This window comes from Syngnathus scovelli, chromosome 2 (genome assembly GCF_024217435.2).
Source record: "Syngnathus scovelli strain Florida chromosome 2, RoL_Ssco_1.2, whole genome shotgun sequence".
In the NCBI taxonomy this organism is placed as follows: Eukaryota; Metazoa; Chordata; class Actinopteri; order Syngnathiformes; family Syngnathidae; genus Syngnathus; species Syngnathus scovelli.
Window position 1 is genome coordinate 14749442 of NC_090848.1, and position 24102 is coordinate 14773543.

The window sequence follows — 24102 nt, forward strand, 5'->3', positions numbered from 1 at the left end:
AACCATGTCCGAATTTTTGGGCCTGCTGTGTTGGGGCCAAGGGCTAATGTGATGGCCATGAGTTTTGTGGAATTTCATCCAAATACAAAAAAAAAAAAGAGGCCATCATTCCTGCAGTGTTGTTTCTTGCACTGGGCTGCCAAAGCACACAACCTGTTGGAGGGAGGAGTCCCTCAGGGAGGCTTCACGGTGTTGTGGCCTTTTACTAATTTGGATCTGTTGTTTGGTTTTTAAAAAAAAAAAAGTGCAGCGCCATTTCGAAGACAGCTACAGCTGACTTACAGGAGAACTGCTCGCCAGCTTTCCCTTTATGAGAGCAGACGCTAATTAGAAGCATGTGCGTGACCCTCGCTATGGAATTCTTCATTGTTCCAGGGAATGGGAGGAAGCAGAATGGGAGCGCCGTTGTTCTATGCTCCCAGTGTTGTGTAGTCTTATACAATCAGGATTTTTGAGCCCAGCAACAACCGTCAAGTCAAATAAAAAAGCTATCGCCAATCCGATCAGAAGATGGACCTATCCATCCAATCTATTTAAACGACGGCAGCACAGAATGTCTCTGGAGTACATGAGATTTTGTTTGCTGAAATGTCTTCCTTGGCAGATCCGAGCAATGGCGTCAATGATCGATTGGCAAAATATGACAACCTGACAGCTGTTCCACACATTTATTGGCTTGGAGACACCATTTCACCCCAATTAGTAATAATTTCTTCCCTCTTCTGGCTCCACAGGGACAGAAAGGAAGTGTACCTGGGCGATGACAACGCCCTGACCTTGACTTTCAACGCCAGGAATGAGGGCGAGGGCGGCGCCTACGAGGCAGAGCTCTACGTGGTGCTACCACCCGAGGCCGACTACAGCGGCATCGCCCGTAATAATGAGGTGAGCACAGCTGCTCCCCCTACTAAAAATAAAGAGCACATTCTTTGGACATGCTCACACTTTTCCCTCCACGTTTGTCCCGCAGAGCTTGACCCAGCTGACCTGCAGCTACGACACAGAGAACCAGACCCGATACCTCAGTTGTGATCTGGGGAACCCCATGAAGTCTGGCACCAGTGTAAGGGCGCCGTCGTTAGGCACTCCCCGAACAATCATGTTTTATGGCGATCAAAAAAAAATGGCGTGACGTCTCGGATTTTCTCTCTGCTGTGGAAAGAGTCAAAATGTCAACCGGAGACAAGCTGCACAGAGTCAGCAGGATTTAGGAAATGTTTTGCCAGAAATCTATTTTTTATTTTAACCGTATTTAACACAGTTATAGTGGAACTTTTGTTTGGCTTCAAATTTATGTTCCATTTTAGTTTTGGGAAGCAATAATATATTATATTTAGGCAGTAACAAAGTAACATAAGTTACAGTTTTTTGTAATGGGCTTAGTTACTGAGTCTCAAAACGCATTAGCAGGAATGCAGTCCGATCCGTTTAATAAGGTAATTAATTAAATTGTCACGGTTAATAGTTATTTCCTTATTTCTTTAAAAAAAAAAAAAAAAGCAGCGAATGGATTGTGATGAATGCAATTGTTAGTAAAAATTAGCATTATCTAACACACGCATTTACACAAACGCCCTGAAAAACATGTCAGAATAAACTTTCTTCTACTACTTTTTTTGTTTAAAGCTTGTTTGTAAGGCACTTATGATGAATTTTCTCCTCAGCTTTGGGCAGGTCTTCGTTTCACGGTGCCTCGACTTAAAGACACGCATAAAACGGTCCAGTTTGAGCTGCAGATTCGCAGGTACTTTGCCAACAGTTTAAAAAGTCCCAAATCTCTTCTGCTTTTGAGGTCACCTTACCACACTCTTTTTCTTGGCATCTACAGTAAGAATGAGAACAACTCTCACAGCGAGGTGGCGCCTTACAAGTTGGAGGTGGTCGTCCAAGCTGAGGTCATCCTGCAAGGGTGAGGACTCCCGGGGCCTCAAGCAAGTTCTTGGTGCCTCACCAAACATGTTCTCACTCCCACCTTCTCTCTCTCTCTGTCTCTCCATTTTTTTTTAAGGGTGTCTCGCCCAGATAAGGTCTTCTTCCCACCAGCCAACTGGAAGGTGACCAAGAACTACGAAATGGAGCAGGAAGTGGGGCCAGCAGTGGAACACATCTATGAGGTAAGCACTTCTTTCCCCTTTCCACCTACTACTGTACTACAGTATCAGCCTGTTGATCCTGTTGATGCTGCATCGGGGGTTGTTTTGCAGTTGGTGAACAATGGGCCCAGTCGGATCAGCCACACGCTCCTGGAGCTGCGCTGCCCCTTGGCCGCCCAGGGCCGCAATCTGCTTTACCCCCTTGAGTTCTCCACCGAGGGCCCCATCAACTGCACCTCCGACAGCAACGTGAACCACCTCCAACTCAGAGTGAGTGCACTGATGCACATCTGCTCCGATTTTGACCTCTCGGAGACTCGCATAACTTTTTAAGACCTCCTGATGATTGGCGGCACGATGTATGATTAAGCGTCTACCAGCCTGCCAGCCCCACCCGTGCCAATGCTTTGATCAACCACCTCAATGGCAGTAAATTTGCTCATCGCTGACAGCCGGCGGTGTGCCCCCTCCCTCCAAATATAAGGGAGTTGTTTGTATTTACAGATGTTGGGCAGAGCTCATCTGTGTCTTCTTTTAGGGATGGCCACGCTTCCGTGCGTCTGATTAATAGCGTGCTGACATTGGGGCCTCAGAACGGGAGGTCACCGTGGCAAATGTTTAATGCTCGTCTCTCCTTTACAGCTCCAACACACGGCAACAGAACCACCTCATCTGGCTCTGAGGGCCCAGGAGCACCGCGTGGAAAGGCGGGAGGCGCACAAGAACCCGCTCGCGCACTCGACAAACCTGGTAAGAAGGCCCTATTGACGTTTTGGATGGTGGCTCCACAATAGATCAATTTAAGTTAGCAAAAGTGAATGCTAATTCAAGTTTCACATCTGTCTTATTTAAGGATATTATGCAATGCAATTGAAAAGTGTTGCTTTTTTTTTTTTTTTAACATGTCTGTGTTATGCTTTCATCGCACTCCATCCAAGTTTGTGACCGCATACCGCAGGGCCAATGGCATTGAAAGGGAATTATTGTCAGGGTTGTCCCGTTGTCGTAACTAATAACTGCGTTGAGATGTGGGCCCCTTTACATATAGTACTGGGTCCATACAGGGACCATTGACAGTCCCAGCTGCAGGTCTCCTTGTATGGATACCTGCCTCAAGTAAAGACATTGTTGTGCTGGCGTCCCAAACAGTGCCTGCCCTGTCCACCATGTACGCATGTGGTGCTCAATGCATCTTTGTCTCACTAAAGAAGCATGTTACTATGTGAGGGTTTAGAAAAGGGTTTGGCTTCTTTGAGTAGTTCGCACTTGAATACGAGAATTGGCCACACAATTGAAGGCGTTTTTCTTTTATTATACAAAATGTGTTGGCAGTCATAATGGCAACGTTATTTAATTCAGTTAGGAAGAGACCAATGCAGGGACCGCATTCAATCACCAACAACCGCGTCTGTCTGCTGCTATTTCTTTTAATGACGTGTCGGGAACAACCTTAATTTTACCGACCTTCAAATCCCGACCACAGAAGCCTACAAACGAGGATGTGTAGGACTTGGCACTGGAAAACTCCCATGTCCTTCTCATAGACCACTTGTTTTTTTTTTGGGGGGGGGGTCTCTTGCCGTGAGCATTGAGGAGGTTTGAATCGGAGGAAGTGGTTTGATAGCCCGCCTGTCTATTTGATTTTAATAAGTCTGTCTCACTTCGGGGCTCCTCTTGCGTTTGTCAGCCTTTTAAGTGAAGCAAAGAACTCCCACAGGAAACCTCTGCATCTCAGGGTGGTCTGCCTCCGTTGCATGGGGCCCACGTGTTGGGCACTGAGATGATTTGCGGGAGACTCATTAGACAATCTTGAGGAGAAATAGACTGCTTTCAGCTGTTGGACGGTAATATGAAAAGGTTTCTGTTTTTTTACAGTCAGATGACATTCCTTCCAATCTAATTTGAAGCAGGCACGGTTAAGACTTCTTAACATTGGACTCCCTTCTATTTATTTGACCGACAGCAATAATGTGGCTCCCACTTGTTTTACTTAAATGTTTTTTTTTCTTTTTAAATACTTCACCCTTTGTGAGTCCTTCACTTGTCAGCAGCTGATTTTCGTGGTGGCCTTGAATTTACAGTGAATTTTACAGTCTTTGGCCGAACCAAATGAATTACAGAATGCTAGTTGACAGCTGATTGGTTGTGATGAGTTTTGCATAGGAACGGATGGATATAGAAAAATCTTTACCAGGCTCAAACCATTGCTATGCTTTATTTTTTTTTATTACTAACTGTACATGCAAGGTTTTTGTTTCTAATGAACATTTCTAGATATACAAACGTGCAAAAACAAGTTATGCATTCAAACAAGCTTTAATGGCAAAGGTGGCGATTAGAATCAGAGGATATAGTAGAAGAAGTCATAAAAGTATATAAAAAAGAATTGGCCAAATTAATAAAACAGTCACTCGTGTCATGTTTTTTTTTCTTCGTCACATTATTTTCTTTTAATACCCCTTGTCAAAGCTGCTTTTGGAGTTTCTCAAAAACTTGACTTGATTTTAGGGGCACATTTTTCTAGATGTCAAATTATACAAACTCAAATTACTCAAACTAGAGTTTCCGTAATAAATCACCACCAACGACTGACCTGGTGTGCTTATTAGCGGTTGCAGGTCTGTACGGTATGTAAAAATGCAAATTGTGGTTTGCCACACGGCTCAAAATTGAATATTTTTTTTGCCTTGCTTATGTAACTTCCTCCCACATTCCAAAACCATACATGTCAGGCTCATTGATTAAATCATCCATTGGTGTGTATGAGAATGCTTGTTTGTTTATTCGTGCTCTGAGATTGGTCTTGACCTCTTTCTCAGTCAGGTCAGATGGGCTCCAGCTTCAGCTGTGACCTGCTGTCGAAAATTTGCTGTGGTGTGAAGTCAAATGAAAAGCATCTAATCAGCATGTCTTCCCTGTTGTGTTTTGTGTAGTCTTGCTCCAATGTGAACTGCTGGGCCCTGCAGTGCCAAGTGGGTCTCCTAGAGAAGGGGACCACGGCCATCCTCAAAGTGCGCTCCCGCGTCTGGGCGGAGACATTCATGGAGGTTAGTGAAGCTTTTTTTATATAACAGATGAGGTGTTGTGTTTTTTTGTTGTTGCTTCTTTTGAAATGATCCATTATGTCCCTTTGGAGACCTCATACATGTCTAACCCACTACAGTATGTTTAATTGCGCGCTCAAACGTGGGCGTTTCTTTGTCTCTGTCTCCACCTAGCGTTTGATAGTAACACTACATGCATGTCATGTTTTCCCTGCAGAGAGCATACAAGCAGTATGTGCTGGAGTGCCTGGCCAGATACAGTGTGAAGACTATGCCCTATGCCATCCTACCCAAACATGTTCCCAGTGGACACAAAAAGGTATTTAGGATGTTTGTTTACCTATTTACATGGGGGATGATGAGTATATTAGTACAAATATGTTACAATACAAATTATTCAACTTGACCTCTTATTTACAAGAGTAATAATTATTCAACATGTAAATATTTATTATCACACTGTTACCTTTATAAGCATAGAAACTCATGTTAACGTTTTCAAATAATAGATTCATGCATTTATTTTATTTATTTCACTTTTAGAGATGTATAGGAATTTGATTCTAAGTGTGCTCATGTGGTCCTCAGGTGGTGACCCCAGTGGTGTGGAACAAACCTGACATTGACAACTCAGTCCCACTATGGATCATCATCTTGGCCATTCTGGCAGGTTTGCTGCTTCTGGCCTTGCTCATCTTTGTCCTGTACAAGGTCAGTGACAATGTGAGGATGAAAAAAAACTTATTCAAGTGCTGCCATCATTGAACTGTTGCTCCGTGTCATTCGGCAGTTCGGCTTCTTCAAGAGATCCCTCCCGTACGGCACCGCCATGGAGAAAGCCCAACTCAAACCGCAGGCTGCCTCGGAGGCCTGAGCGGCCCACGCGAGCCAGGCTCCCTCTAGCAGGGCCGCAGAACCACAGAACCAGGCCACATGATTGCAAGGGAGACACACGACGGAAGATTGCAAAGCAGCAAAAAACAAAACAAAAAAAAAACGAGACCACTGGAACTACTAGACTGGTCAGAAGACAATTCCAGACGTACTCCAAACCAAATGAATGTTTGTTTTGTATTTATGTTTGTCAGCAGGTCGCTTGGCAAAGTAGATCATTAGGATCTTTTTTTTTTTTTAAATGTAGTATATGAATGCAGCTGACCTGTCTAGGATGCTCACAGGATTGTGTCCAGCATCCAGGACAGGTTACGCAGGTATAGACAACCGCCAGGTCAGACGCTTTGTGTCCAACTGCCAGGTCAGACGCTTTGTGTCCCTCCATGGCGGCAATCTCTCTGCCTCAGGTCGGAGGATGGTGCTGCGTTGAGTTGTTTTTGCACTCAAAGAAAATCTACTGATTCACTTCCAAAGATGCCAAAGACTGACTCGCGCTCCTCACGGGTTTTCAAGTTGCCTGCTACTGATCGCTTTGCTTGTTCGCCGGAACCTCTAAATAACTCGAGACGGGACTGGAACTGGACAAAGCCTTGCTTTAAAAGTTCCGCCAGAGAACGTTTTCTGGACTCTGAAAAGTCACGATGCCTCGAACCAAAGCCCTGAACGTGACAATCAGCAGAGTTGTAGCCAACACAGAGGGTTCATGTCGGGGGCGGTTTCTACGAGTGTGAAGGAGCCCATTTTCAGCTTGGTGTTACTGTGACATACTATTTATGACCCGTTTAACTAAGAGAGGGAAAAACAAAATCAGATCACAACCAAAAGACTGCAGGACTGAACTTAATCAAGACAAGTGTTGCGATTTCTTTTCAATCTGACTTTAGTCTTGTTCTTGGACTTTGACATGCAAATACTTTCTGACTTTTGAGTGTGATAGCGAACATGCATTTGTGTGAATGGCATATTTATGAATGTTAGTTTTATTGTATGAATTCCTCCAGCGTTCCCACCGGTAGGTCCTTGTTCACGACGACTTTCCTCCATGACATGTTGCCCCCATCTAAATTTTACTATCAAAACCTTGATACAAGAAAAAAAATCAATTATCATATTTTAATAATTGAGTAATCATTTGATTTCAGGCTCTCAAAAGGAATTCTGATTTCTTTTGCCATTATGAGCGGGACTCGTTTCTTTTGCTTTGGAAAACAATGTCATCAATCCTACTTGTGTGATATTGCTTAACTGTTGTTTAGTTTTTCTTTAATGACTAAATAATACCGATTAAATAAAATAATTGGTTAATAAAACTGTTAAAAGGAAAAACACGTTTTCCAATACACTAACGGCAATAAAGTTGTATGTGATTATTTCATTAATCGATGGAATAATTGTTAGAATAATCAATTATGAAAATATTCAATAGTGACAGCCCGCCCTTTCCATTGTTATTGATGAAATATCACAATACTGTTGTCGTTATTATTTGTGTCACCAGGTGGTCTTCCGATCATATTACGATACTATCGTATTGCAATACTGCCGTCCCAAGTATCATATTGGCATCAGAAAAGGGCCAACCAGGCACTGGGAGCTTGTTTAGATGTGCAATATTTATAGTCACCCCCCCACCTCCCCCCTCCAAGTCATTGTTTTGTATGCATTCTATTTTAGTTTTGTTACGCAATCTAAAGTGTTGTTTGCGATAAGCACATATTTCATTGTTCAGGTTCATCTTTGCTGATATTACACTTTGAATGAATTTGTCACCACTTTGTTGCACGGATAAAGATCACCAACCTTGGAGAGCTGACATGAATAATGATGATGCGCTGTATGGTTGCCTCTATCCCGACACGATTCACGTTTGTTTGCCTCACTAACCATCCCCCTCACGTACAGTATACGGATTTAATGTTTTTCAAATTGTCTACAAGATTCTTCCTAATTTATAAGAACGGGGCGTCACCTCCATCGTCCCCTGTGGTTACACCATGTGAAGGCACTGCACCTCTTGCCACCTTTATTTTGTTTTGAATTCTTCCTTTCTCTTCCAAAAAGTCGTTGTACATATTTATGACTAGGAGAGTATTTCCAAATGGTAACTTGTGAATTTTCTCACCCCATATTGGGGATTCATTTTAATTTTCCTGGATGGAGAGGGCGCATCTTGTAGGTTAATTGTTCCTGCTATGAGTTAGAAATTTCTACTTTGTATGATTTGTATTTTAAATAAACTGTTTCCCTTTTTAACAAATCCCCTGGGGTTTAACTGAATGCACGTAATTGGGAAAATAATTTATTAAGAAAAACAAATGTATGAAATATGCATATACAGAGCATTTACTGATTTATAAACATTTGTGCATAAACGACTGACCGAATAGTGAAAGGCTGATTGTGTTCCTCTGGCGTTTTGTGAAATGGTGTGTGACTGCAGTCTATGAAGTTGATGAATAACACAAAAACACAAGAGTGTTTTGGAAGGCCGTCGGTTTGATTGCAGTTCAGCATAAGTTCTTCTCATCCTTGAGTCGGTCGCCATGACAACCAGCCTAGCAGCACCTCCAGAGCTCGAGTATTTGTTCGCAGAGTTTTTGTGTGCTAGCATTCTAGTGTCCTCGATAGCTGTGTTAGTTTGCGCTGGTTGTCGATCACATTCAGGTTCTGGATGTAGTGTTGGATGTTGCTGGGACTCCGCAAAGGGAGTGCGTGGTCCGAGTCTGTTAAGATGGAGAACAAAGCAAGACATTCTATGTATGGTTTTGTTCTTCAAAAAAATTAAAGCTGTGAGTTGCAATGAACATAAACAAATTTTCATAGCTATTTCTTCTAATGGTTACGATTTAGCCTGTGGCCAGGGTAGTGATTCACAAAACGGCTTATCTGAGCCGCTCCTCAGAACTGGGGTAAAAGAAGGGCCTGTGATGCTATAAGGACGAGGACAACTATCTATGAGCATATTTCTACTTCAAGTGCAGTTCAGTTGTATCTATAGTCCATTCTCCCCATGGGAACTGGACAGAACCCATGTGAGCACCGGGAGAATGTACAAAACCCACAGAGGAGGCTGAGATTTGAACCGGACACCTGTCAATTGTGAGGCAAAAGTGCTAACAATTAGGCAACCATACTGCCTAACATCAAGGAAGGACCCCTCCCTTCCAAATCAACGGGCTTTCCATCTCTACACAAATGTAATCCAACTTACATGTAGATAAGCGTGCAGCAGGGCTTTCCAGAAACATTCGGTCAGCAAGGCCTCTTTGTGGCGACGAAGGCACTGCAGAGGGATCGGAAATGTCGGTTGATGTCATTTCGCATAGTTTGCTGCAACAACTGGATTATGGACGTGTCCCAATACGTTTGTCCAAAATATAACCTTATGGCACTCACCATGAGGTTGGCTCCGGCAAAGCCGCACCATTTTCACAGTCTTGGCAATCATGCGCTTGTGGGTGAAGGACATTTAGGTCACAGTGTTGATTATTTGTTCCAAACATACAAGTCAGTAAGCACAAGTCTGTCTTACCATCTTTTCAAAATTGACCAGCCGGTCTACCAGGTTGGAATTTCCCTCGTGGATGAATGTCATGTCTGAAAAAAGACGTAACATCTGGTCATTTTGGTCACTCACGTCACTGCTGTGTTCCGTTATTGTATGATGATGATAAGTGGTGGTGACCTTTGGTTACCTTTGAGTATGAGAGGCATGAAGGGGATGTAAGGGGGGTTGAGTTTGGCCACAGCCAACCTGTAAGCTCGGTGGTTGCGTGAAGGATCCTGGCACAAGACAGTACAAGTTGCATTAACGGCCACCATATGACACTGTTTTTGTTTCCAATATGAGCATTCCATACAAGGAAGCATGAACGGATGCATCATGTCACATATTTGTGATTTAGACACCTGTGAACCGTTCCAAACACTGCACAGGCACGTTATATTTTAAGTCCGACTCACCATAAGCCTCTCGTAGGCGCAGTAGATTCTTTTTGTCTTACCGGGTATTCTCTACAAAAAGAGACGGGCTAATTGTGAAAAATAATGGTGACAGTATTCAAGTGTCACACGTGAAGTGAAGTATCACCTCCCAGGTCTTGTAAAGCCTATGCACGGCGCTGTTGCTCAAACCAAACATCACGGCAAAGAAGGAATTGAGATTCTTCTGCTCCTTTAATCTGAAAGGACACAAAGTCAGTCAATTTGAGATTATTTTATTGAACAATTTTTGACCCTGTGACGTTTGATTTCGTTCAACAAGGTTCTGTTGTGAATTTTCATCTTGAAGAAACAGTGCCAGAATGGATTTCCCTACGTAGCAGCATCTGACAGAGGGAGCAATTATTTCAGATCAAACTGGCATTGCTGCCTAAATAAACAATGGAAACAGAATGTTCAAAGAAAGAAAATGGATGCAATAGAAATGGGGAAATTGAGCTTCAAGTTTGATTCATGAACCAGTTGTACTTTTTTAATCCTTCAGATGGCACTGTTGGTTAAAAGGGGAAATGGCAAGCCAGAGTGCCTATGTTGAAAAAAGAGTGCCATCTAGAGGTCTCAAAAAACACAACACGTGGTTCATGAATCACCTTGAAGCCTTTTCCCACCCCATCACTAGATGCAGACTCTTACACTGCAGCGATCTTGATGAACTTCTTCAGCACGATGGCTCGTTTGACCAGGTCTTCACAAAGGCAGAGCTCGCTCACGACCCAGTACTGAACCTCGTTGAAGCGACGGACAAAACGCTCCAAGTTGGCCGTTATGGAGCCTGGGAACTTTTGACGTCCAAATACGTAATGGATGATCTCAGACTGGAGGAAGAAGCGGAGGGTTATCATCCTCAGTGTGGTGATGAAGATGCAAAAGGAACCAAGTGACGGCAGGTCTGGTTTAGAATCACGCAAAAGGATTAACGACTGACTTCGTGCATGGTGGCGAACAGTTCCCAGTCGTAGTTGGTGAGTTCAGTGGCGATGTCCTTGGAGCACATTTGCTCAAGTGTGTCGGCACTTCCTCGCTCGGGACCCTGCTGCTCTTTCAGGGGTGTCTGAGTCAAGAGCGAGAGTAAGAGAGAAGATATAGAATCATTGGGTATGTCAGAAAAGGGAGGATCTCAAAGGAATCTTTTCTTGAGTGCACGAAAGATGCCTTTAGGAAAACCCACACAAGCACGAGGAAAACATACAAACGCTACACAGGAAGTCCAAAGGCAAGATTCAAACAGAGCCTCAGAACTGTGTAGATAAACACCGTGTTACTTCATTCGTGTGTGGTCACACGATGTTTACCAGCAGTTTGTTCAATTTACCACATTGAAAATATCCATACCAGTTTTTCGACTTGGCCACTGGTGCAGATGAAGAGTCTCTCGTTGAGTCCCAGCGCGGTGAACACGGCTGTGGCATCCAATTTCAACTGGGCTCTTTCTGTCAGGATGGCAAACGTTAGTTATTAAAGGTTTTGACTAGCATAAAATATGTCACAATGATGATTTGGCACCTCCAGCTGAGTTCATCTTGACCAGCACGTGATCTCCTCCAGCTTTGACTAGTGACAGCATTACTTGTTGGACGGACATGTTGACCGGCAGTATCAGCGTGAGAGCTTGGTGGTCTGGCGTGTAAATCTCGTATAACACTGCATGGCAGAGCAGAACGTCACCACATCACTACGCTGCAAACGGCCGAGGCAACTTTTCCAAGTTGTCGGCCAAAACAAGCGCAGTTTGGCAGTTTCCATATCAGAATGTTTTGACAGCTCACCTTTATCCTGCGCTTTGATTGGTTGTATCCGTCTAACAGGCTCCTCGCTGTGAGCAAACCAGTCAAATGAGTTCTGTTGATGACATCAGAACAACAACAGGGAAGCAACACTAAATAAATAATAAAAATAGATAAATATGCCGTTACAGCGGAACATATTTTCTTCAGGGTGATGGCCAACTTCTGATTTGCAATTTGAATCGTGGTATCAGGTCAAACCGTTGCCATCATAGAAATTGTTATCAACTGTACTGGCAATGATTAAGTCATATTGTAAGGGATGAAACAGTATGAACATTTCATATCAAAAGTTATTGTGATCAAAACGGACATACCATTACCCGAAAGTCTGGCTTTGACGTCATAGGCGTTTGTCATAAAGTAATGCTAATGGACAGATCAAACCGTGGGAGGCAAGATGGAGCAAGAAAAATTCAATAATTTAGTGAAGTTATTTAATACATCTTTTAAGCGGAGAATAAATCACAGTCCAAATACTTTTACCCTTTGCAACATGGCTTGGCTAAAATGCATGTAGCAAGGCCAATGCTTTATCATAATTTCCCTGCCTCCTTTCTCAAGTGTTAGCAGCATTAAAAGAGAGGTGGACTGATTTAAAACGCTTTTTAGAAAAGGCAAAGAAGCACGTCCAAAATGGGATCTAAACGGGAAATACACTGCGACTCACCATGCCTAGAAAAATAAACATTTAAAGTCTGCTTGTTGAAAGCTACAGGATATGGAGCTGAAAGCACAATGAGGAGGGCAGCAAAAACAGGCAGATCCTATCTAAACAAAATACACTTTGTCAGGTTCTGCATTGCATTTGAACTTGCTCAGCATGACAAACCTGAGTTGCTGGATTTTGATCCAATGAGAAATTAAGCTACAGAGCTACAAAAAAAAATAGTAAAACATTACATAAAATTGTTAGACAAAGAATTATGGTCCTTACCCTGCCCAATGAGTGGTAGCCATTCTCTAACCTGGTGAAGATGACAATACACATTAGCTGCAATTTGAGACTCGAGAAGTTGTTGAGGATATTTTAAGGTACACTAATAGTATTACACTTTTGTTCTTCTTCTATCCCGTAATTGATCTTTCAGCACGCCAGCCAAACGAAAATCCGCTGCAATGTCCTTCTTTAGCTTCTGTTTGAGAGCACACGAGAAATAAATAGTACACACAAAGTCAAAATGTACTTTCACTTCATGCAACTCTAAAACTGATTTCTAACCTCACCTCCAGAAACGTTACGGCAATGGGGTCTTCCCTCAGCAGAAGACCATAGAGTGCTACCCACTGACCAACCAGCTTCACCACCTTCTGCTTCGTGTTGAGAACGTAGGCGGCCTTCTCCTGCTCGGATCCCTCAGAGAGCTCTGCCTGGTAGGTGCATTGCCCGTTAAGAAACATTCACTTGAAGATGGTTGACAACACCAATACTCGAAAATGAAATTCAATCTATTAAGAGTACATGAAATCTAAAAGACCCCCCCTCCCAACATATCAACTGGTTCATAAGCCGCCAGTTCATTTCTTAGCCTAATAGTGTCAGTAGTGTGACAAAAGTAGATTTAATTGATGGAGTCAAAAAGAATTGGATTACAGTAATCCCCTTTCTGTTCTAGACCACCCACAAATTATGTGAAAAATTGAATAGCGTTTACAGCAAATGTTTTTAAGGTCTTTTAACACGTTTTAATCCTTACAAACATATTTCTGTACATAGTGGATCGGGAAAATCCACAAATAAGACTCATCACTGTTTAAACTGCGGGGACAAAAGCTGGGAGGAAGAAATTGTGGCTTATAGTGGGAAAGACTTAAATAGATGTGGTTTGAAAACCAATGACCTAAGGATATTGATGCTGCAGTGCAGGACACAGTTGACTGGAGGGCATGAAGACTCTGTGGGTGAGCAAGAAATCGCTCACACACGAATCTATCAGGCAGAAAAAAAAAAACATAAGACCGCTAAGGTCATGAAGAATTTGTCCAACAAACAAGAAAAGACGAAAAACCTCTCACCGATGGCATCAGTCCCGTTGGAGTCCAACTTTACTCTTTCCAGGAAGTGTTCCAAGATCTTCTCTGGCGTCCCTGACATCACAGTGTACCTGCACACAACAAGAAAAAAAGAATTTGCACTATAGTATTATGTATGCAAATTTAGCGATTAGGAAAGCAACCAAGTGAGGAGGTGTCAGACCTCAATATAGTTTTAAAAATAAATTATTCTTTTGATGACTTTGTATTATTGTATTTTCTTATTAGAATATTTTTATCTTAATTTCACCAGTAAAAATTAATAGTAAAAGAAATTTAATCCAAAAGCTGTACATGCTTGGCTTTTTTTTTTAGAAATTATATTAACATTTTTGATCAGTAATTTGCGGAATGGGGGGCATTTACAAAGCTATCAGGTGTCTGGGTCCCTCACTTGTTTCCAGCTCCCCCCTGCTCATCTGGGTCAGCACATTTCTCAAGCACCAGCACAGTTTTGCCGTGCTCCTCCAATCGCACCGTGTTAGCCTCTACGTCCTGAAATCGAAGAAACGCACAAATACTATCACACAACAGCAAAACAAAATTGTAATGGAGCAAACGGTCAGCTGACCTTGAGAATCCGTATGAAGTCGTGTTTGTCCACACGCAAGAAGTGACAGTTATCCTCCCTCAGGATGATGGTGGCGGCACGCGGGGCGTCATTCAGCAAGGCCAACTGCCCAAAATCTTTGCCCTCGTGCAGTGTGGTCACCAGACCCTGAACGCACATACCTCTTGTTGTCAATGTTGTTTTTCTATAGATAGAAATAGTGCTGCACTTCAAACCTGAGTGAACTGGTAAATTGGGATTAAAAGGCCAGTTTAACTAACTAACTAACTAACTAACTAACTAACTAACTAACTAACTAACTAACTAACTAACTAACTAACTAACTAACTAACTAACTAACTAACTAACAACTGCAGGCAAATGTTTTTTGCAGATTCCACAGATTTGAATTTTGGCTCTTCCTGTGTCAAGTAGGAAAGCAATTCCTTTTGTTTGTTTTATCATTCAGCAGAGCCACTGACCTACCTTCCCGTGTGTGATGACATTGACGGAGCCTTTCCAGATGATGTACCAGGAAGTGCCTTTGTCCCCCTGACTGAACACTTCAAAAACAACACAAACCTTTGAGCCAACGTTTCAAGTGTGCATTATGATCAAAACACTTCAGCATTGATGTCGGCACATTTTGACAACCATGGTGCTTCAAGGGCTGCTCGCGTGCTTTATTGAAACGTGGTATTGTGCTAAATAGCTGGTCTTCACAATGAGACGTGTGTACATATACAAAAGTGGGCCAACTTACGGACGGTACCGGCCTTAGCATGTGATTCAAACATCAGCACAGCTGCCAGCTCTTTCCGCACCTACAGACATAGCGGGGACAAAAGTTGGCTTCAAGACATAAACAAACTGTGAAATGTTGGCTTGATGCCTTCTGATAGAACTTCTTATAACTAAAGTAAAAAAGTGTTGTTGAGTTAGGAATGCCAGGCCTGCTTACAATAAGAAAAATTATCGAACACTTAATATGGAAAAAATTGTTAGGAATTAATTTGTAATATAATTGACTTCGAATTTTAGTAATGCGTCAATAGCAGTGACTGACCGAGGCGGAAAGATGAGCGGCGGCTTTGACGTGGAGAAGCTCCTCATAAATGACCTGCAGGTCCTCAGCACTTCTCTGGGCTGGACTAAACACAAAAGGCATGTTAAGACATACACAGGAAAGCATACATTAGGTCAGAATTGGAATTGTCTCGATAAGCGCTGACTTGGGAGCAAAAATTTGAGATAAGAGCCCAACACGGTGGTCGTGAACAACAAGCAGTCGTTCGGCAGATTGAACACTTCTTCAAAAAAAAAAAAATGGCTTTATCATCTCTCCCAGCATGTACCCGCTGCTGGCACCAGTGATTTGTGATGTGGAATGTTGTGACAGATTATCCAAGACTCCACGGCACTCACCATTTGCGTAGAATCATCGTGAGTAAGGCGTCAGGGCCCAGCTGAGACAGCAGCGACAGGCTTTCCTGCAGCTCGTCCTCCGAGTCCTTTGTTAGGTGGTTTGGTCCAAACTGGGAATCCAGGAAGCGGTAGAACTGCGTGTCCTTGTCGTGGAAGTTCACCTCATGTTTTACTTGGCATGAAAAAGACAAAGACAATGCAAGTAAACAAATACGTGTGGCTAATTTGGTTGTAAACCACAAGCATGCACGTATTGTCCATCTGGGACTCCATCGGCTTGTGTACAAAAATGGATTAGTGGTTGTCATGGCAGCAACTAAGGTTCCATTGTCCTTATCCTCAAAAAAATAACTTTGCAACTTTTAGTGTTAGCATATGCGTTAATTGTTACTTGTCACAAATTGAGCCCAATGCTCGTACAGTACACTATTGATAGTTTTCTAAGACTAATTACAATTCTTGCTTGCGCTTTAAACAAACTTTTTTTTTTTTTTTTTTTTAAATATGAGCACTGGAAACAAAGTGTCTTCAAAACATTGTAGAATGAATGAAAATTTATTCCAAGTGAGACACTTGAATAGATGATGGAGTGTTTCTCGCTTGATTGGACTTTTGTTTTGCTGGCAGACAATGCGCCTTCTCCTGTAGTTGGTGCATACTTGACTGGGTTAATTTTGTGCCTGCACACTTAAGTCACATTTTAAGCCCCTCAAGCATGTCTGAGTACTGCCTAAGATATCATTTGCTGAATATATTACGTTAAGAAATGCCAGTAAATAATATGATTGTTGAGATTGGACAGCACATTTTTGCTTTGTTGAATTTTTTTTGTCTAGTAATTTCATGACATGTTTAGTTCTCGAAACTACATTCACTAGATTTGGGTAGTTGATCTGAAGTTCATTTTTCCTCATGGATCTCTTCGTTTTCAGCATCAATATTCCTAATGTCTTTTTGAAATGTCTCAGTGTCCTACCATGAACCAGGATTCCTTCGTCCACCAGGACCTGCCACATTCCGACCGCCTGGCTTCTTGACTGCAGGCCTTCATTTTGTCCCATCAGCCAATCAACAAGTTCCTTACCAGAGCAGCATTGTCTATGAATGAAGGTGAGTCACAAAGGATATCAAATGGTGTAGGCGCAATTTTGTAAATCCATTTATTGGTTTGTAATTTAAAATGTTATGTAATTTTTGTAATATAAAATTGGGTTGAAAATAAGAAACATAACTGAGCTTGTTGGGTAGCAGCAGAAATAAGAGCGCAAAGTTAATTAATTCAATACATCAATATTCATCATTAACATTCCCGACAAAGGAAATCTCAAATGTCCATCCTAGTAGGCATGAAGCAACTTTCATGTTACCTGTAAGTTTTGAGGTGATGTTTCCGATCTCGGATCAAGCCAGGGTTCCTCACGACCATGGCTCTGTACACGGACCTTGCGGCCTTCACCACGCGATCTGAGGGGAACTTAAGCACACAGAGATGAGCAGTGAGTCATTAAACACACAACTATATTTATATCAGGGGCATAAATATGACATTGGGTTGTTTTATGATGTGGAGAGATTGGCTGAGAACAATTTGGGACATGTAATGGTTCTGTATACACAAGTGAGGAAGTGATCTGGCATAATTAAGAGCACGTGAGAAGATCTTTGTAATGGGTGTTGGAAATGGCCCCGTAACTCTGTGACGCGTAGAGGCTCCCCGGCCACCCTCGGTCAGTTTCCATTCAATTTGCCATTTAATTCCTCCTCACTTCCCCTCGAAAGCACGCAAGGCGAGCAGGTCCAAGACCTGAAAAGGGTGGCTGAAGCCCCGTTAGCCACTGTTGCAGAAACAAGTCTTATGTAACAAGAATGGGCGTCTATGTGGCTGTCCGGTTTTTCCATCTTTTGCGCTTGATGACACCAACAAAATAAAATTGTAGCTTTGCTTCAACCTCCTTGCCTTTGAGTCAAAAGGGACAACACATCATTCCTCTGCGTGCAAAAAGCCCGTCAGCCTCTGAAGCAGGCTGGTGCCAAGGCTGGGGTGCGGGGTGGCTGCAGAGGGAGGCCCAACTGAGGCTCTCATTTAAGTAAATACGAAAATAAATACATTAAAAAAAAAAAATAATATATATATATATATATATATATATATATATATATATATATATATACACACACATAATATAAATAATAATAAATATAAACATTTCTACCCCAAGTTTCCATATTAAAAATAAATGGTTGGACATTAATGTATTTAATGCAGTTTTTAATAATGGCCTAAATATCGACCTATTTCGTAGTATTGGGCAGAAAAGAAATTGTCATTTTCCCCAATATGGATTGATGTGTTATCGGTGTGAGGATTACCTTGGAAAACCAACTTTGAAAATGTAACCTTACTTTAAAACTGTAATGCTACCCTTGAAACCCTACTTCAAAACCCTAACCCTAATTTGAAATCCTTTTTCAAACCCCTACTCTAGCTTTGAACACTACATCTAAACCAGAACACTGGTTTCAAACCCTATTTCAAAATCATAAGCCTAGTTTGAAATCCCAGGGTTATGTTTTCAATTTAGGATTTTAAACTATAGTTTTGGATGCAAAGTTGGGGTTCTCGCTAGCATTAAGGTTTCAAATGAGGGTTTTAAACTAAGGTTGGGGTTTCAAGGTTGCGTTGCAAATAGAGCATTTCAATTTAGGTTTTCAAACTAGGGTCAAGGTTTTGAATTAGGATATTAAAAAAGGGGTTGGGTTTCAATTGAGTGTTTTAAACCCTATCCCAATTGTGCTTCTTGAGAGCAAAGTATCTGAACCATATCTTTGTATATCATGCAGTTAAGCTTTAGCTTTAGAGAACGAAGTGTTTTTGTTTAGAGTTTTCTATAAACATGACCCACATTTTATGAACGACTGAAGCTAGCCTTTATTGAAATTATTGTACTGTACTATGTGCTTGTGTCAACAGACCCAAGTCTTCAATGAACCTCATGTACAGAGTTTTGTTAACACCAACAACTCTATTGAGTCTTTTGTCATCTTAATGTTTTCAAAACACCAAAGGCAATAGTCTTCAATGAACCCGATGTACAGGTTTTTGTGAACACAAGCAAATCTTTACCCTACATCTACAGATTTCTATTCATAACACTGAAGACAATTTAAAGTCATTGACAAACCATGATTTTTTTGGGGTGGGGGTCACGGAAAAATTCCAACTTTAGATGCAACATGCTAATTCCAAACTAGAAAGCCAATTATACATCTAAAACAGAACTAGCCTTTGCTTTGTGATTGGATCAGGAATTGCGACGCAAATCTGTTCCATGCACTTCAACTAGCTTGTTCCCAGATCTGCCGGCCCCTAAATAAATCCAGCGTGGGTCCTGCACGATTGCAATGATGAAGTCATGAGCACAAGGTACGTTCGTCTTTCCCAGGGGCCCATTTCACCTTTTGATCCCCACTGTGACATTCTCAGGCACCAACTTGTATTTACTTTTTTCCAAGAGTCAAACTTTCCATTACTCAAGCAAAAACACTATTAAAAGTCGTATTTTATTTTGAAAGCTGGGTTGGCTCACACTAAAAGTCAAACTGAATCATGAGCGGAAGTACAAAGTCATTCTGTATGAATTCTGAGAAAAGGCAGACTCGAGATTCATACTGTATAAGACGAAAATTCTTTGATCATTGATAAAGAGTATCTGTTAACCGTACAGTCATCAATTTTCTGCACTGCTCATCATTTTCAGGCTAAAAGCAAACAGGAGACGATCCCACGTAAGCTGACTTTGGTGCAGAGCAAAAGACAGACAACAATTCACACTGCCACCGAGTGGGATCCGAGTCCATGCCCCCAGCTCGGAGGTCAGGTGAGTGACCCATTGCACCATATATTCATAAATTCATTCATTGCCATTGACAGCTATAGACATAACGATTGTCACTGTGAATCTGGAATCAACCATTACAAGCAACACGTACCACATGGCTAAAGCTACATTGCCATACAGCTTTTTTTTTAAAGTCAAGATAAACCAGCAGCTTATAGAAGTCTTAATTTTTTCTTATACATGAACAATTCAGATTTGCCACTCCAACATTAACTGGTTTGTCCTGTCAACGTGCAGCGAGATTCATTATCACACATAATCGAAAGCATTTCACAGCCGGATTGCAATTGTCAACACTTCTGCACCAGTATATTGCATTTGTGCATTCCTTGAGTCATTAGTATTGTAAGGTAGAATGACCCCGCCCCCCCATGTCAACACTGTGTGATTTGACAGGGAGATTGGAAGGCACTGTGACCTTTGTAACAGGAATGGCACACTTTTGCAAGTAGTGACACAATGATGCTCGTTGCAACTACAGGAGGGTCATTTTTTTAGACTCGTATCATCATGAAAGACATTAAGAGGAGCTATGAAACTTAGTTCTGTTTTTTTTGTACCATTGTACCTGCACCACCCTGAACCGGTATGGTGCCACCCGGCGTGGGTTTTATTTTCCTTTTTTTTTTTTTTTGAGGCCAAGGAGGGCCATGACATCACTGTCAATGGATTAACTGCTAGATGTTGGTGTTTCTTTAAGGCATGAGGCAAGTCAACTTCACTGAACACGCCCATCTCCTGGTTTTAGGCCAGCGAGACACAGCTGCTCGGCGCTCGCCACATACACTGTTTAACAGCAATACTTGAGATTTTATATGCATCAGCGTGTAGGTGAATTTCTGAGTGACTAATGGAGCATGAATTCCACCAGTGTGAATTCACAAGTAGCATATACCCTTGGGAACACTGCGTACGTGTATATGAAAATGTTATTTTGGTATCATGACTAGAACAAACATATTGTTTGAATTCTGCTGTTCATCAGATTCAGTGTATCGTCTTAACTAAATAATATGCTCCCACAGTGCTTAACCCCGTTTATCGGTGTGCTTGCTGCTTCTTCTCTCCTTACCACTTAGTTAAGGCAAGCTTGAGATAAAGAGTGGTGTGAGGGTCCCAGCTTGGGGTGGGGGGGTCGATTAGCAGTGAGTACTCAAGTGCCCTTTCGACTCCTTCTGACCACCAGTCTCGTCAGGAATGTGCTTTTCAAGACTTGCATGGTCAGTTTCACGAGATATTAAACGCAACGAAAGAATAAGTTCAGCACACCAAGAGGATGCAGGAGCTGCAAAACTCGCCCGGGAGAACAATAATGTCTCTCTTTGGACCATGCTTCGCTTCACATACACACCTGCTTCATTGTGTCCTTTGAGTCCAGCACCTGTGGTAGTAGTGGAGTCTATGAGAAGGAGAGAAGGATGGTGTCATGAGCCAATTTTGCATTTCTAAATAACAAAGTTTAACCAAGGACATACAATCCAAAATTAGGACAGGAGCAACTACTAGTTTGATTTTCTATTGAATCATTTTGCATTAGGTTCCAGATAATTTATGCATGATTGATAAATGTGTTGAATGATGAATAGAGGTCAGTGGAGGGCAGAATGAATCACGTTAGACAATGTCAACAATTTATATTTTGCAAAAGCAATTATGGACATGTGAAAAAATATTAATCTGACTTACTGTTGTTTGCAAAAGAAAATCATTCAAATGGGAAATCTGCCCTGTACTGACTACGTTTTACGTCACGCCCATATCGGCACCAGACTGATTGATGAGACATTTTTCACGTCATATCTCATACGCATCTGTTAAATGTCGCTTCTCCTGCACACACTTTTGTATTTCCTCATACGTCGGTCACACAGCGGTGTGGATGGCCGACTAATGGTCCTCATTGTTTGCGCTTGGAAAACAACCTTGTTAGCTTCTCGTCTAACGAGGTGGCCAAAAGACAAAATACACTCGTTGATTTAATGGCGTTGTAAAACCACATATAGGACATTGTCTTCTTTGTTATGACCTTGATCAAATGATGCACGAGGTATATGCAGGAAATGTAGAAAAACCAGTTTGATCCTATGGACGCAGTCACGATCAGATGACTGGGGAATGTTACATATTTACCACAAACCTAGCTAGTAACAATAATGATGTCTTACAAGAAAACACGTCACTTGGCTAACATTTGGACAAACTAACTTGTACCAGCTAGCAAGTGGTGACAAAGCCTGTCTTCATTAAATTATTGCTAAATGAGCATCAGTACTTTGTGAGGCTGACATACAGTAGTTGGACCAAATATTGAAGTTCTCCTTCCTTTCGATGCCGACCGACAGAATGAGAGTCTTAAACAAGGTTTTTCATGGAGCCAATGCCTGCCTGTTGGTTGTGTGTATTAATGATGTCAACATGAAACATTCACAGGAGGACATTGCATGCATGGTCTGCTTTTTTTGCTCGCTCATTCTCCACCCGACTTGTTCACTCTTACTTTTATGAGCGGTTTTATGTCTTTTTCACAGCTTTTTTTTTTTTTTTTATTCTTTTCACATCTCATGACGCTTTCTCTGGCTGGACTTTTGCCCTCTTCCTAACAGTGGGCGACTTGGGAGGACATCCTCTGCAGTGTCTGAAGTTTTCTTGTGTCATTTATTATGTAAGTTAACTTGAAGAGACGTAATAGCCGTCTATTCAGATCAGTGCTGCTGGTAACACATTTTGTTACATAAAAGGCGTCGCTGATGGGGGAAGAAAGATTGCTGGACATAAACACCAAGATGATATTTGTATTAAGTCTGAAAGTGTAACAAGTTGGGCATCTACCAGAATGTTGTGTCTTCATGTGACCAGGAAATGACAACTTTCCTTCTGTACACTCTTCAACAGGCTCTTCCAAGAAAGGGAGTGTGAAGGTGAACAATAAACAATACACTATTTTTAATACTTTGCTTTGATTGCCTTCCTGTATCCACCCAAAGGGCTGCACAAATGTGCTTCCACAAGTGGCTGGGAATAGTTTCAGACTTAAACCATCACATGTAGTGTTTGCTTTTTTGTCCTTCTAATCCAATAAAATGTTATCAAGTGAAATGTAATCATTTGAAATAGTGCAGTCATCAAATGGAAATTAGATTTTAAACCCGACTAAGAGCATATTCACATCTTTGGGTGTGTTTACGCTGACTTTAAAAAGCTAAATACTGCCAAGATTCGGGTTTTAAAAGGGTTATTGACTGCATGTAAACATAGTCACTGACCTTTTAAATTTTTTTTTGATAAAACAGTGGATAAAAATGGATTTTGATGTCATAGGACCCTTTAAACAATTATTCAATTGTTGCACCTCTTACATACAAGTTACACTTAAGTGCATAAAACACACATGGTTATTAAAAGTTGCAAAAGTTGAATTTGGATGCAATTAAAGTTGTAATAATACTCATTGAAGGTTATACATTGTTATTGTAAAAAAAAAAAAAGAATGCATTGTAGTCAAAATTCTAAATGGACAATCGGGTTGAGATGACTTGCTGTAATAAAAAAAAAAAAAAGACGCGTGTCATTACGCTGTAGTGTGTAATTTGCGTCCAGTATAGAACAATGCGCTCATTCATGAGCGCATGCTCTGAGGTGTGAATATACATACCCATCTGATGCCGCGTATGGTCGGCGTGTCCACTAAGTCTCGGTCCGGAAACACTTGATAATTGTAACTCCTAAACAGATGCATCTTATTTCACATCTCAACAGTCGACCAGAAGAAAATCGGAAAAGTAGCGCCCGTCACGCGACTTGCGCACGCAGCGCATACACGCGAATCAGAGTCTCATTCGGACATAGCTGAACCATTGTACCGATTCCAGATCTCATCTGTTCTCGCATCCCGAAGTCGGACTCGACTCCGCTTGGCCATGTCGTCGTGCTGCGTCACTTTTGAGACAATCGTGGAGGAGTGGCATGCGCAAACGCAGGCGCGGGGTGCGCGCTTTGCACACTAGTGCGCTTTGCTCACGTGACCCCCCTTTAATCCTTTACCTCACTACTTACGTCTTCACGATTCAAGCAGAATGACGACTGACGTTAATTTGGTAATATTCATTTTTAAATAATCAGTTTCGAGCGCTTCAAAAATGTCACGAGATACAGATCAAAGTTACCGGGCGGTCCTTTACCACCTCAATAGTGAGACAGTGGCACGATTTAAGAAGCTGTGGGAACGGTACTGTCTGATTTCGTATTATATATTTTCTTTCCCATTAAAAACATGACATAATCATGGGAAAAAGTTACAAGAATAAAGTTAAAATACCATGAGAAATCGATTGGGGTTTTTTCTTTATAAAAAGCAATTTATTGCAAGAGAAAAATACT

The 24102-nt window shown here is 41.7% G+C and overlaps 2 protein-coding genes across 3 annotated transcripts in view; one reads left to right on the forward strand and one right to left on the reverse strand.

Moving 5' to 3' along the window:
* Nucleotides 1-8288, forward strand: part of itga5 (integrin, alpha 5 (fibronectin receptor, alpha polypeptide)) — a 31290-nt gene extending 23002 nt beyond the window's left edge. The window contains exons 20-30 of the mRNA XM_049755055.2: nt 735-885; nt 971-1063; nt 1665-1744; nt 1829-1909; nt 2009-2114; nt 2205-2363; nt 2736-2843; nt 5027-5140; nt 5355-5456; nt 5726-5848; nt 5928-8288. Coding sequence (XP_049611012.1) covers nt 735-885; nt 971-1063; nt 1665-1744; nt 1829-1909; nt 2009-2114; nt 2205-2363; nt 2736-2843; nt 5027-5140; nt 5355-5456; nt 5726-5848; nt 5928-6011 — 1201 coding nt within the window. The 3' untranslated portion in view covers nt 6012-8288. The remainder of the gene's footprint in view (nt 1-734; nt 886-970; nt 1064-1664; nt 1745-1828; nt 1910-2008; nt 2115-2204; nt 2364-2735; nt 2844-5026; nt 5141-5354; nt 5457-5725; nt 5849-5927) is intronic.
* Nucleotides 8289-8314: 26 nt separating this feature from the next.
* On the reverse strand, nt 8315-23691 carry rapgef3 (Rap guanine nucleotide exchange factor (GEF) 3). Of its 2 annotated transcripts, XM_049755056.2 has the most exons (27): nt 23378-23689; nt 21077-21124; nt 17194-17300; nt 16803-16924; nt 15827-15998; nt 15468-15552; nt 15165-15225; nt 14888-14964; nt 14423-14569; nt 14246-14346; nt 13834-13922; nt 13669-13747; nt 13045-13195; nt 12871-12953; nt 12755-12785; nt 11800-11872; nt 11537-11674; nt 11366-11463; nt 10959-11084; nt 10667-10848; nt 10122-10212; nt 9995-10045; nt 9727-9814; nt 9564-9628; nt 9428-9482; nt 9243-9314; nt 8315-8754 (listed from the first exon to the last, which is right to left on the reverse strand). In XM_049755056.2, the coding sequence occupies exons 1-27, from the start codon at nt 23459-23461 to the stop codon at nt 8636-8638; spliced, it is 2595 nt and encodes an 864-aa protein (XP_049611013.1). In that variant the 5' UTR covers nt 23462-23689; the 3' UTR covers nt 8315-8635. The 2 variants fall into 2 exon arrangements, with proteins under 2 accessions (XP_049611013.1, XP_049611015.1); XM_049755058.2 differs by lacking the exons at nt 8315-8754; nt 9243-9314; nt 9428-9482; ... (2 more) ...; nt 9995-10045; nt 10122-10212 and adding an exon at nt 10219-10359 and having other exon boundaries at nt 23378-23691.
* Nucleotides 23692-24102: the final 411 nt, after the last annotated feature.

Bases quoted from the DNA above. Each gene is read 5' to 3' on its own strand.
- rapgef3 (XM_049755056.2), bottom strand. From the start codon at position 23,461: ATGCATCTGTTTAGGAGTTACAATTATCAAGTGTTTCCGGACCGAGAC. The intron at 12,954-13,044 runs GTGAGGTTAGAA...GCTCTCAAACAG, and splicing joins TTGCCGTAACGTTTCTGGAG to AAGCTAAAGAAGGACATTGC. The intron at 10,046-10,121 runs GTGATACTTCAC...CTCTTTTTGTAG, and splicing joins GGCTTTACAAGACCTGGGAG to AGAATACCCGGTAAGACAAA.